At 45.5% G+C, this 14,559-nt stretch overlaps 1 protein-coding gene across 1 annotated transcript; it reads right to left on the bottom strand.

Annotated features, from left to right (window-relative positions):
- Nucleotides 1-778: 778 nt before the first annotated feature.
- LOC105907999 (ras-related protein Rap-2a) lies at nucleotides 779-13,860 on the bottom strand. The gene is made up of 2 exons (XM_012836427.3): nucleotides 12,532-13,860; nucleotides 779-2,519 (listed from the first exon to the last, which is right to left on the bottom strand). Exons 1-2 carry the CDS (start codon nucleotides 12,843-12,845, stop codon nucleotides 2,282-2,284), a joined length of 552 nt encoding a protein of 183 aa, XP_012691881.1. The 5' UTR covers nucleotides 12,846-13,860; the 3' UTR covers nucleotides 779-2,281.
- Between the last annotated feature and the right edge of the window lie 699 nt (nucleotides 13,861-14,559).

Below are 14,559 nucleotides of genomic sequence, written 5' to 3'. Positions count from 1 at the left end.
CCAAAGGCTCCAAGCTGGGGCTGCGAGTGGAGGAGGGGGGAGGGATGGAGGAGGGCCTGGTGGCAGAGGATGAGCTGAGCCCATCACTGTCGGCTAGGATCAAGCATGGGGGAGTAAAACTGGGACATTAGCCATACCCTATATGGATGATGGGTGGGGATACATAATGCTACATGGCCATGAACTGATATGAACTGCAACAGGAGTGCACACAACCATATACAAAAGAGGACAGGGTTATTAAAAAAGAAGTGTATGTCTCAAATTGCAGGACTGGCGCACACACGCAGATGTTTGCTCCACATTGCACAAATGGTTATTAACAGCACCCCAGAGTGAGGTTAGTGTTTTCTGTTTGCCCAGCTGTCTGCCTTTGACAGCGTTATGAGTCTCTCCCAGCACCTTCCCCCAGGCTGTTAGGGGCTGGGATACTAATTGGCAATATCAGTATCCATGGCTGCAGTCAACTAAAGCTCCACTGGTGCCATTACTTGAGCAACACAGGCATCCGACCCACACTTACATCCTGCCCTATATGTAGCCACCTGCCCCTGCCCGTAAACAGGAGAGAGAGATCCGGCACTTTTGATCATATGAGCAGGGAAAGGCTAATCATCCGCTTTTGGTTTCTGATGCAAAATTAAACACGCTGCTCAGAAATTCACGGGGGCAGAATTGTCCTGAGAAAAGCAAAACTGTTCTGCCTGCACTAAAATAGGTCAAGTCTGTCCTCTTTCGAGCAACATCACCAGAGAAAATGCAAGGGAGACCTGCAGAGTCGTGTTGAACACACTTTATTGTTCAGATGCCAAATGAAACTGTGTCACCATTCATTAAGGGAGGGAGAGAAAGTAGATACATAAAAAAATAGAACAGAAAATCAACAATGAGAATGGACAGAGGGAACACTGCCCTCCCTCTGGTTATCACAGACGTATGGAGCAAACCAGTGTCCCGGGTCCAGACGTGTGAGTGTTTGGCTGGCGCATTTCGACCTCCTGAAAAAATAAATCTCAAAATGATCAAGTTCTTTTTTGTTTGTTTTACTAGCCATGCATACATGAGTGTTAAACGTCTGTGTCTCAAGAGGAGCTGGCACCTTCCATACAAAATTATTTACACTACAGTTAATTACCGTTGTTATTAGCATTGTCATTATTATAACACTATTATTACTATTTTTTTTTAATGAATACTCGGAATACATAAAGATGAGTGAGAAGCTAACAAGCTCTCAGCACCTCAAAGTATCTTGATACCCAATCAGAGAACATGACAGAAGTGGCTAGTAGAACAATTGATGGCACCTTATGAGAAAATGTCCTCCATTCCTGAAAACTCAAGTTTCCTCACTCCAGACTGAGTCCAGTTCCAATGAGTCACTGGGAAATGAAGTCCTTATTCCACTGTGTGGAGTCACCCTCAGTGGAAGCAGAGATAAACCTGTGCACTTTCTTAAAAGATCTCAAAAAAAAAAAAAAAAAAAACTGATGGTAAAGACATCATTGTACTGATGTTCAAGGACAGAGATGGGCTTCCACCCTCCTTTTTCTCAGAACAAATAAAGGAAAGAAAAAAAAAGAGGAAGAAACAAAACGACAAGAAAGAACTGAGGCGCTTTCAAGTCGCCTCTTTGGTTGTGACAGTGATGAGTACTAAACATCCTCTCAACTGGAGGTACGGTTTCTTTAGTTCTGCGGAGAGAAACCGAGCACATAAATCAATTACCCATCAATGTTTAAAACAAGATGATCAAGGGGGATAATCTCTTCTCTTGGGGGCTGTGCAGTAGATGGCGGCCGCGGTGCCTTGGTGACTTAAGGTTTTTTTTCAAGCAAAAAATAAACTAAAATGTGCACTGAAAAACTGGGTCATGTCAACAAAATGCACACACGCTCTCACACACCCACACATCCATACGAGAAATGAAACCCGTTTCAATGAAATATTACCAAATCATACCACAGCGGAACATAAAAAAAGCTTCTTAAAAACCAGTTTGAAAATCCTGCACTGAAATCTCAATTTCCTCGACCATAGAAAACAGGATGACATAAGGCGAGTGCTTTTTTTTTTTGTCCAGTTCCTCAGGTCTTATGGCTAACAAAGATGTCTCTTTTTTTCAATAAACATAACCATTTTCATTTGAATTACTTTATGAGGGATTTTTATGCACCAAAAAAAAAGAGAACATCCTTTGCAGTTCACCACTCAAGTGAGTGATTATTTTCCTTCTTCATCCTGTCCGGAGATTCCTACTATGTCCTCGCTGGCTCTGGGGCTATTGTATATTGCAAGAGGAGCAGCAAGGGTCGTCCTTATCCGGCTGGGCTGCGTAGTCCATCTGTCGCACAATCTCGGCGAACAGTTCATCTACCATGGTTTTGCTTTTGGCTGAGGTCTCCATGAAGGGGCAGCCCCACTCCTCTGCCAGGGCCTGCCCCTCGCCCGCCGACACCTCCCGCTCGCTCTCCAGGTCCACCTTATTCCCCACCAGGATCACTGGAACCTTCTCATACCTGCCAAGAATAAAACAAACCTTCAGCTTTATATGTTTTTTCATTTCATTTCATTTTCATTTCAACATTTCATTTTCATTTCAACATTTCATTTTGTTCAAAAACCTTCACCAAGAATCAGCTAATTATTATATCATTTGTTCCCATCTTGTTAGCGCACCTCCCTAAAAAGCACTAACCAGGAGCTGTAACATTAACAGACATTGACAATACATGTACAAATACAGAATCTAAACTGAATAAAATGAAATTATAGGAGCTCTTAGAACTCTGCCTTGATGATAAAGACATAATGGTGGCTGCAGTCTATAGCCTCCTCTTTAGCAGGAAGTGGGCGTTAGGGTGCAACAGTCCCTAAGGAGAGGAGAAAGCCTTAATTCACAGCGCTTTGAACTCCGAGGCATGGTGAAGAGGATGGCATCCCTTGTGAGAATGCCCCAAACTGTGTGTTACATCAGTTGTCCTTCCTCTCCGAATCATGTTATGTAACGTGGAAACTGTCTACAACCTCAGAAGACTGTGTAGGATGTGCGAACTGTGGTTGCAATGTGTAGGAGCAACCAGTCTAAAACAGAGCATATTACATATGAGCCCACACCTCCTTCAGGTCATAGGGGAACTATTCCTGTACACTCTGAAGATGACTTCGTTGTTGCACTAGTAGGATTTTGTGAACACCTACCATTTCTGTATTCGATGTGCAGCACCACACAGAGGAACACAGTGCTGTCAAATATATCGATACCAGTTGTTTCCGAACCGCCTCCCAAACAGTGTATCATTAAAGGACACATGACTGTCTCTGCCTGGCTTTCTCACTTGTCAGATTAGTAACGCCACACTAACAAATCCATGAACAGTGTTGGGTAAAACGTTAAAGCAGTAGCACACCCACTATCTCCATCCAAAGATAACATGATTTAGAGTGCACCTTTAACAACAGCTTACTTTTATTCCCCTTTTGTGATAGCTTTCCTGTGCCAACACAGTATTTTCTGGATATAGGACACTTTAATGACAGCATAAGGTCAATACTAGTGCACTAAAACAGTGACTGACCATCTCTCATACAGGGCGAAACAATGTCTGGGCCACAGCAAGAGATGGAGGGAGTTCTGCTTTGCATGTTATTGACAGCATCACAAGAGAATTATCCTCTCAACCACCTCTGGGCACCAACCATTACCATTTCACGAGGTTAGCCTTTTCAAGCATGAAATATTCATGCCATTAAATTATTAACCGTTAGAAAAGAGCAAAACAGATACAGCTAACTGATGGCCCTAACAAAGAGAGGATGAGATGCGAATGAAGAGAGGCGGGGAGGGACAGAGAGAGAGAGAGAGAGAGAAAGAAAACATCAGAGTAACTTGTGTGGGGAGTCAATGACCACTGCTAGCACCTGGCACCTGACGGCCAACAGCAACTGTAGACAGAAAAGAGAAAGTAGAAATAGTCTAAGAATAAGGGTTTGCACTCGTCACTTCTCACTGGCTTTTCAATTTCCACCAAGGATTGTAAAGCACTGCCTTGCTGCTATAGGCCTTGGCTAAGAATAACCACTTGGTAACACTGACTGACAACCGCAGCAGAGGGGTCTTGACAGGTGCGCTGACAGTATGAAAATTGCTCTGGTGTTCTATGAACATAACCTACAACTGGAAAATCAATCCATAACGCAAGAGAATCAATACATTCTAATGTCTAAAGAGCCAAATAGTACACTGAATTCAGTTTCTGATTCTGAAATGATTTTCTTCTTTGTGATACCGATCCTCCAGTCATAAATGCAAGCATAACCCCACAGCATATCATAAACACCATGGTAACGGCGCTGATCAAGCATGTCGTGCTTACACGAGACAGAAAAAGAACACCAAACTAAGCAGTACTGTGGGTTCATCAGGCCCATACTGTACACAGTGCCGTTTCACTGCAGGCATGAGGGTGCAGGAACAGTGTGCACCACAGTCTTCTGCTGTCTTTTTCTGTTTTTAAGGAAACCCAAATTACACAGTGGTGGTATGAAGACAGGAGGGGGTTCAGACCATACTCTGTGGCGACGGCCCGTTCAGACGCACGCTGGGAAACGCCTTGCATTTTGGGTTATGAGACCGACACGCTCCCCCACCGCAGGCTGTGGTGGTCTATTCTGAACAGAATGGTGGAATAGTGATGTGATGAACACCTCTGTGAGTGACTCCCCAATACACACGCCTGTCTCTGAGTGGGTTAATACCATCACATGACTGCAGATTATAGGCTACCCTTGTCATGTTTAACCAATAAGTGCCACCCGGCAGTTTCAGGGCCGCACAGAAGGACCTACCCCAGAGTAACAACGTATTTCACCCCCGAAAACAGTCTGCGAGAGAGTGTGAGTGTGTGTGTATATGTATATGTGTGTGTATCTGCGAGAGAGTGTGAGTGTGCAGAGCGGAGAGCATCTAATGGCAGGGCTGTGCCCCCCGTCAGGCTCTGGAGCTGGGTCTTTACCGTCTGAGCTCGGATATAACGAAAGGATTTCTGGAGCGCTGATGAGATTGTAACTCTGCTCCTCTCCCTGGTGCCACCGTCACGGCTGTCTGCCTCTCTGTTCCCGAGAAAGAAAGAACTTTCTTTTTTTTTTTTTTTCTACTGTAAAGACTAAATGGAAAGCACTTGCTTTCACTGTCAGTGATGGATGGAGATCTGAACCGTGGATTTGCTGAAGGACGGCTAAACATCGCTTCGCCCCGAGGACCTGGGAAAATAAAAAAAATGTATCCCCACCGCCCAGTGGTCCACCACACGGGCAGACAATAATAGCCGAGTGGTGGGAGATGCCAGGTGGCTGGAGCGTCCTCCCTCCGCAGCGGAGTGGAGCGGAGCGCTGTGGGGCCCTGGAACATGGGAGCGCACCGCCCGAAACGCAGAGCACTGCAATCTGGCGCCATTGGAGGAGAGGCTCTAAAAATAGCCGTAATAACAGAGGAGGGAAACCTGCAATCTCGGGGAGGTGTGTGAGGACGGCTGCCACAGACAGCAGTCCGCGCTGGGAGGCTTTCGCACGGAAAGTGTTGGGCTCGGCGGGAGTAGGCAGGTTCTGAGGCCAGTTTCACAACAGACCCCAGTCCACCCTTTTTCTCCCCCCCCCCCCCCTTCACAAAGCCCCCAGTGCCCACTGAAGAGCTTTCAAATCCACAGTTTTACACTTGACACCCCCCCTCCCTCCTCTCTACCCCCCCCCCCCCCTCACCTCCCCAATCCACTCACTCTGCAGACACTGCCACTGACACCCCGCCTCTAACTATTCACCCACACATAAATTGGCGAAGAAAAACCCACTCACACCGATACTCTCATCCACACACACACACACACACACACACACACTGCCTACATTGAAGCACTCTCCCTGCAAATACCCACAGCACCTCTCCCAGACACACCTTATATATAATGTATGACGCATTAACTGATATAGCTGAGGGGAGGTGGGAGCTGCTGGCCCCTGATGCTAGCACTAGGTCCAGACTGTGGGAGGGAGCCACACACACACACACACACACACACACACACACACACACACACACACACACACACCACACACACACACACCACACACACCACACACACACACACACCACACACACCACACACACCACACACACACAACCTGCATGGCCAGACAGCAGGATTTAGAGCACTGCAGCCAAGGCTGTGCGGACAGCTAGAATACATTGGGTCTCGCGCTGCTGAAGGCATGTTTTTTCAAATATGCTTAAAAGAACGTTATTGTGGATACATGGGCCCAAAGGCCATTTTAATGAACGCCACTGACAATAGCGTGATGGAGATATTCTCTTATGTTGCACAATGAGCCTTGGCCTTGAAAGGAAAGGAAGTGGAGGGAGGGAGCTGAGAGATTCTTTCCCAAACATCTGGTTAGCACAACGCTTAATTGCCAGGCCTTGCATCGTGTAGCTTTAAGTGTAATGCTTCACACTAGCCTTCTACACCGATGTGATATATGCTATAGCTTTTCAGGTGATTAAGAATCGACTCTTGGAGGTATGTCAAATACCCTCTCCGCTTGGCTAGTGCCAGGATGCCTCTACAGCACTTTGGAAGTGGTCTGAGGACATGACTATGTCAGACCACATAAATCTGCCCAAACCTCCACAAAAATCAAATACTGAATGGCTTTATCTACGCCAGTAATCACTGCATTTTGCTGGGGTGGGAAATCTGGCCATCTGCTTTGGAGCTGTACGGCAAGAGCTTTAGCCGGTTGCTTGAGTCTGGCCCCTAACTAGCTGAGCAAAGAGGCTTACTGTACGAGGGCTGCTGCGTCATCGCATGATGAAGCACGCCAACAGGAGCCTACTGGGTGATGCTGGGATGGCCGAATGATAAAAGCAGACAACAGCTGACACATAACCTCCTTCTTCCCCTCTGTATCTCAACAATGTCCCTATATTCTCTATCTGCGGTGTCAGGGCTGCTGGAGGAAACCACTTCCTCCATGGTGTTTCCTGTGAACCCTCAGATACTATTCTCAGACTGGACAGAGAGTTGAGAAGCTGGCTGAGTCTGTTTGGATCAAAGATCACACACACATTTGCTATTAAGTCAGTGTAACCTTTGCAAAGCAATAATGCTTCAAGTGTAAAAAAATGGACATTTAAAAAAAAAAGAGACAGAAAAACAAGAAGGTAAATGTCATCTTATGGTTTACTTGGGAGGCTTTTCGTGACAATTTGCAAGACGAAGTTGGAGTGTGCCCTTTGCTTTTCTTACAATGATGTGCCTCTGTAGACTTGCCATTTTTAACAAAGAAAGAGTTTTATGAATTCTGTTCAGATATTAAATAGGTTTGTCACACGTTCCATGCAATCATTTCAATTATCGCCCTTTGAGCAGTACCACTGCACACTGACATCCTAGTTCTGGCACTGTAATTATTTGTCATTGCTTTCATCAGATCTGTTCACAAACGGCACAATCACTGCTCTACACCTTTGAACGGTCATGCTGAAGTTAAGTTGGGAAAGACAGACGCCTTTTTCAGTTCCCGGAGTGGTTGCTTCCAGGAGTCCTTGTGTATAACATGCTAACTCTGTGTGCTCTTCAGAACAGAGCACAAACCAAAGCAGGTTTTGACCAAACTGATGCATCAACTAGGCCTACTGACTACTACATATTTGATGCGTTTTGTGTACTTATGAAGGATATAAAAATCTAGATGAGGAATGTGAATGTTTTAGAGGAAATATTTAGTGCATTATATGGCTATTTCAATATGAAATCCACTGATGTATTTTTCATTTGAACGAAGGCACTTGTATATGACATAGTCCATTCTGTCTATTGAGGAGAGTACAGTGTGCTAATAATGACACACATGGAGCGTGCACTTGAGGGATTAAATAAGCAAAGCTGAGAATCACACATCCATTCTTCATCACAGAGAACGATCGCGGGAAGCAGCTCTAATATCCCCAATGGGATTAAACGCAGAAAGTAATAAGGCGGCTTTCTCCAGTGTTTCATCAGTAATGGCTCTCCCTCCGATTCCCTCGCTCTGCAGTCGTCACGTCCAGAGCCGGCTGTCGGGAGCCATCACCTGCAGCACGCTAACGGTGCCTGAGCTCTGGGCCGATGAGCCCCGCGGCGGCCCACTGGCAGCGCCAGTTCATCATCCGCACCCATCAGCTCCGCTAATAACGAGCCGTGACGCTGCACGGCCGGACGCTGATGCAGCGTGACAGGGGCTACGGGACTAGTGTGACACACGCCGGTGCCTTTGACCCGTTGGATGGCCTCTCTGGCTGCGGAAGGGGAGGGAGAGGTGGTGTAGCCAGCAGAAGCGACAGCTGCAGAAGCCACAGGCTGTCACCACAGGCAAAGTTCATCAATAAGGTGTTTGTGTGTGTGTGTGTGTGTGCGGTAAGGCTGGTGTGTGTACAGATGTGGTGTTTGGCATGAAACTTAGTTATACTGCAGATGAGGTCTGGAGAACCTGTGAGACAGAAACATCAAGCCGAAATCTGGGTCAGATTTGAAAAGGTTCTAGGCTAAAGCCTAGACTCAACAGGAGGGCCTGAACCCAGATTGCCTGACCTTATTAGGTTGCGGGTTTTGCATTTATTGTACTATAGGTCTTCACTAATCACACAATTCACTTATCATGCAACATGTATGTGCTACTGCATCCTAGAAAGACATGTCTCGAGTTAAGAAGTTTGTTGTGTTTGTATGCGTGTGTCGACAGAAGTAATAGGCTATAGTTTTAAGACAGGCAACAGAAGTAGCGGTACCCTAATGAGCACAGCCCAAGGAACAAACACTGCTAAACTCTAAATGTCAGCCCTAAACACTACTGTTGGAAACAACCACCAATTTAGCATGTTTGTAAAACGCTTCACAGATGGTGTGAGTACCGGAGTGAGTGAGCAGATGTATGAACCCAACAGCCTGAACCCCCACCTCCCCCTCAAACTTAACATTTACTGAGTAAACACAGGGTCCCGTTCACATTACATGTTCCCAGCCTGCAAACAAACAAGCCCAGGCAGTGACTTCTTCCTTCCCAACACTGACTTCTGACATCCTATTGCGACCTCCTACAGAGGGCAATGCCATTGGGAATACTGCTTTGACTTGAGCTGTGTCACATACCATTGCCATGCACCGTGATACGGTTTATGTATGCAACTCTAAGATATGCAGCCACACAACATTACAACAGACTAATACTAGAGCAGTCAATATCTATTCTGGTTTCTACACATACAGTTTGACATCCATTTGTAAACTTTGAGGATAAACGATAATTTGTGGAACTGCAACAACCACATCCTGAAGATTCATTGTTGAGGTAGTGGAGCAAATACCATGGCAGACAAGGATAATTACCCCAAGAAATGTGCAGGCATGGACCCCTGTCCTTGGCCCTTGTCAATACTATGCGATGTGATTGATTATCTCTCACTGCTCTCATCTGATGTGTACACAGTGGCTTGGTGATTCAATAGAGCAACTACTATGCAAGATGTCCATGTAATAGCAAATGAATGTAATCTGTCTGAATCTTCGAATATAGAGGTGGAGCATCTTTTGTGCCAAGCCTTGCTAATGGACTCCAGAGGGCTGAATCCTTCACAAACTTGTGAAGAACACGGCAAAGCTGACGGTCTTAAGCCTGTTGGCGCGTGCCACACAAATTACCTAGCCAATTACCCAATCCAAAGATACTGTAGGCTAATCTTTCAGCCTTTCACTGGGAGACAGTTTAAATTAGCTTTTCCAGATGATTTATTTGTCAGTGGTGTAAGTTTGAAGTCTGCCCTGAAGTATGAGCCTCAGTGGGTTTTTCCTTCACCTTCTCAGCTCAATACTGCAGTTACCCCCCACCCCTGAGCTCACTTCACACTTTTCTCACCAAAACAATTCTCTTTCTATGAAGATCAAACTGAGACTAGGAATACCAGAGTGGTATGAGGAGGCATCTACCATCTCTGAATGGTCTGCTATGAGCATCACGTATGGCTCAGCACTAGAGTAGAGATAGTAGATACCTGTAGATAACAACTAAAGAAAACTAGGAAAACTGAGCTGAGGTATAGACAGACATTTTGGACAAAGTCGACAAAAATACTCATCTCACATTCATGATGGAGGTTAATGAAGTCCAGAACACAAGAACATTGTTGTGTGTTGAAGGGGCGAGTTAAAGGAGAAACTCATAAGTCAGCACATATGGAGAGGGCAAACACTGATGTGTGTAGTGCAGTTGGCTGGCTTATGGGCAGCTTCAACCTGGATTGTCTGGCCCTAGCTGGTATGCGGCTCTGAGGATGAGAGGGGGGTGGCGCGGACGTGCACCCCTGTGGAGATGGCAGGAGACCTGCAGCGTCAGTAATGGGAAAGAGGCCCTCAGTCTTTCAGCAGAATTTATTGAATGAGTTAACCACTTCCATTTCTTTCCTTTGTCTTCCCGCCATTACTGCCACCCACAGAACAACGGGCAGTAAAACTGCAGAGGGCCTCTACATAAAGGAGGCACACAGCACAGCAGGAATGCCTGTGCTTGCTAAACAAAACCAATGCAACAGCCTGCTTACAGTACACAAAAGCCCAAGGTAAGAATGTGAGGTTGAGGTATGCGCTTTTGTTGGGAAAAGAGAACAGCGGTTCAAAGTAAACTATGCTAACCCCCCACATAAAACAACAGCGGAGCACAAAACCAACCACAACACAGTAACCTGGAGCAACACCACGAATTGAGAATGACGAGCGAGAACCTCCGTCAGTCCATCCGGTGTTTGGTGACACGAGGCTGGGCGTGACAACCACAAGACAAGTCTATTATAACACGATGCCCCCTCAGTAAGACTATCCTGCTTAACATGGTGACTCGCCAAATTCTATTTTATGATTAATAAATACAAAGTCTAGCCTGGATCATACGGGGGATGTACACTCAGGGGTAACACCGCCGGCTGATGTGTAGGGGATAATGACAAAGGCTGAGCCCACTAAAGCCAGTCCAGCTCACCACACCGACACCTTGGCGTATGAACCCCTCTCCGTGCTGCTGAATAAATCTGTTGAACGGCCTTCAGTGCTACCAGACAGGATTTTGTGTGTATCTTCTTAATACTTATTTACTATGGCGGGGAGAGGCATTTCCCTTCTGACTCAAGCAGACAGGTCCCTCACGACTTAGAAGACAGATCATTTTACACGTGTCAAGTCGCTCTATGAGTACCAAAATGGTGTCACAGGCATCACAAGGTAGAATGCTTCCTGTCATCTTACAAAAGTGTGACCTCATGCAAGCAGTATCCACTCAACACTAGTGAAGCAACACGCCACAGATGATTCTTGTTTGTTCTTTCCAAATAGCTTGTGCTCATTTTTTAATTAAAAACATCACTCTCTCTCTGCAGGGACTGGCCTTTCTGTGGGCTTTTTTTTTTTTTTTTTTTTAAACCCTACCCCTCCTCCAAATTTAGCCACTCCTAACCCTGTACAGCTTTAGCCCTATTCCGGGATGTGTTGCCAAAAGCGTCCCTCCTTCTGCAGGGTTCTGAGTGCACTGAGTTCTGGGTGCCTTGCTTGGGTCTCTCAGGGGGGCTGCAGTACACAACTACGGTGGACAGCTCATCAAACCAGAGCTCCACACACACACACACACACACACACACACACACACACACACACACACACACACACACACACACACACACACACACACACACACACACACACACACACACACACACACACACACACACACACACACAGAACACTCTAATAGAAGAGCAGAAGAGAAAAGAGCCCAGTCAGCCAAACATGTTCTGACAGACAGGAGTATTTTGGTGGGGTCATACACAAAGGGCAACATATGGTTTGGGCCCAGATTAAACTGTCCACGGCGTGATGGTGTTACCAGACTATATGAATGCAAAAAGCCTTGATGACACAGTAGGTAACTGTCAAAACTGCATGCTGGACCACACACACACACACACCTAAGCAGACCTGTAACTCTTATGCCTTCTAGGGTACTTGGGCTCCAACAGGTGAGGGCCGTAGCTCTGTGGACTGCGTAACAAGTTTCAATCAATACTTATATTATCATCACCACACCAGCACTAGCTGGTGAAAATATAAGTACAGTCAACATTCTGTTTTTCCAACATGTCTAGAGGGCCTGAGCTGTATTTTTCATTAGATTGTATGCAACATAGCCAACTTGGTAGATTTGAGTGCATCATCACAGACCAGAGGCAGGAGTAGCATCAATGAGATGTCTTCTTTAACCACTTCCAAAAAGAAACATCAATCTGTTATGAAATACTGTTCTTCTGCATGAGTGGTTTGGCTACATTAGATGAAGCAATCGCTGGCCACCACGATCAGATGGCAGACCATCTGCAACAGAGTAGCTCACTGCATTGGCTATCCATTATGTCAAGCCGTTTCATATATGAACAAGTGATCCCCTTTCAATCCCACTCACCTTTTAACTCTGATGATCTGATCCCTCATCGGTTTGATGTCTTGGAAACTCTGTTGGTTGACGAGACTGTACACCAGAATGAAGCCTTGGCCGTTCTTGATGTAGAGATCCCGCATGGACGCAAACTGCTCCGTACCAGCGGTGTCCAGAATCTCTAGAACCGAGGGCGAGGAATCCACCTCGATTTCTTTACGGTAAAAATCCTCTATTGTAGGGTCGTACTTTTCAATGAACGTCCCGGTGACAAACTGCACCGTAAGGGCGGATTTCCCGACCCCACCGCTTCCGAGGACCACCACTTTGTACTCGCGCATCGCTCCCGTGTTTTAACGGATAAAACAAAAATACTGTCGGACACTACCACTTACCATTCGGCATTGAAAAATTAAAACATAAATCGCCGTAAAAACACTGGCAATCAGGCTACAGACTGCACCCCATTCTTACGGGAATGAACAGACTATGGCTACCTCGCTTACCACTGCTTAGCTATGAGAAATAAACAGCCAGAGCACAAAGACTTGGTGCCCAGAGATGGGTTTCATTGTAAAAATTCCCCGAGGCAGCCTAGACATTGATAATGATTTGAGTTCAGACGCCTGTAATTCCCCGCATACATCAGGGTAGAACAAAACGACTCGGCAATTAATAACTTGTGCTTTTTCATCAGTTTAGCTCGCCACTGTAAAGCATCATAAAAAAACAAAACTTGCTCCTGCGAGGACATTAGGAGGAAACCTGGAAAGACCCCGTTTTTTCCTAAGAGATGCGTGCGTTATCCGAATAAATACCGTTTAATGGTCATGAATCTCAAGAGTTGATATAACAAGTTTAGCCTCTTTGATTTCCTCTCATCGCTCTCCGGTTCTTATTCGCACAGCAATACATTCCTGGCCGCCATACTCTCGGGTGGAGACCCACCGCCGCCGCGCAACCAGCCACTCTCCTCTCGGCTTCCGTAGCGACGAAAAAGAGACGTCTTTCTCCTCATTTAACAGATCTCTAAATAGTCCAATGGCTGCGTCCAGTCTCCAGAAACCTCGCCCACGGACCGATGAACTCCACACCAAACCGACCAGTACAATTTCAAGGGCTGGATTTCCGTTTGTATGTCAAACCCCTCACGATTCGGTTGCCACAGTGACATCTCTAGAGCATTTATCCAATAGCAGCAGCAGCTTGGGGATGTGTATCCAAGAAGAGCCTAGTGCGTCGGATGTTGTTGCTATGGTAACGTTGTTATTGAAGTCGTTTTAAAACGTATTTATCAAACAATGTTTTATTTAAAGTTGGTACTGAAGTTCACCAGGTATAAATCATTGGACGTGCCAAACAAACATTTTCGATTGTATTAAGCAATAACACTAGGCTAAGGTACAGGCTGGGGGTGGGGGGGAAGAACCTCAGTCCTGACCACTTAGGTCTACCTAGGTCCAACTTCCTCACAGTAAGGGGAGGCCCTAAACGCCTCATGAATAAACAAGATCAGATATGGACCAAATCATTTTTTAAACTGAGATATGTCCTAAATTGTAAAGTTGACAAACGCACACACACACCTAATTATTTCATTTTTAATTTATTTTGTTATCATAACTTTTACATATTTTCAAGAGAAACTCAAAACAAACTACTTAATATGACATGAACAGCACAAAAATATGCACAAATAAACCACCAATAAATTGTCAGACTGAAATTAAACTCTGGAGAGGGCCCAATATTCCTCTCTTATCTTGCGGTGCAAAGTGCTACTTCACTGATGGAACTATGTGGCACTGTCGACAGCTGAGATTAGGTTTATGCAGTCACATTACAACCATTTACAAAGATAGAATGAAAAACATAAAGGTGAAAATTTATCTCCATCAAGCTTCGTCAGGAAGTGCTAGACAAGATTGCCTCCTTCACAACAGTCTACTATTTTGGCCACACAATTAAAATCACACTTTGTTTGATTTGTAAGACCAATTACTGTACTTCCTATTTTAAGAGCTCTATAACATAGAATATAAGAACAGTACTTGT

Source organism: Clupea harengus, chromosome 2, assembly GCF_900700415.2.
Source record: "Clupea harengus chromosome 2, Ch_v2.0.2, whole genome shotgun sequence".
Taxonomy (NCBI): Eukaryota; Metazoa; Chordata; class Actinopteri; order Clupeiformes; family Clupeidae; genus Clupea; species Clupea harengus.
Note: the sequence above shows the minus strand (reverse complement) of the source record. Positions and strands in the feature narration are given on the sequence as shown.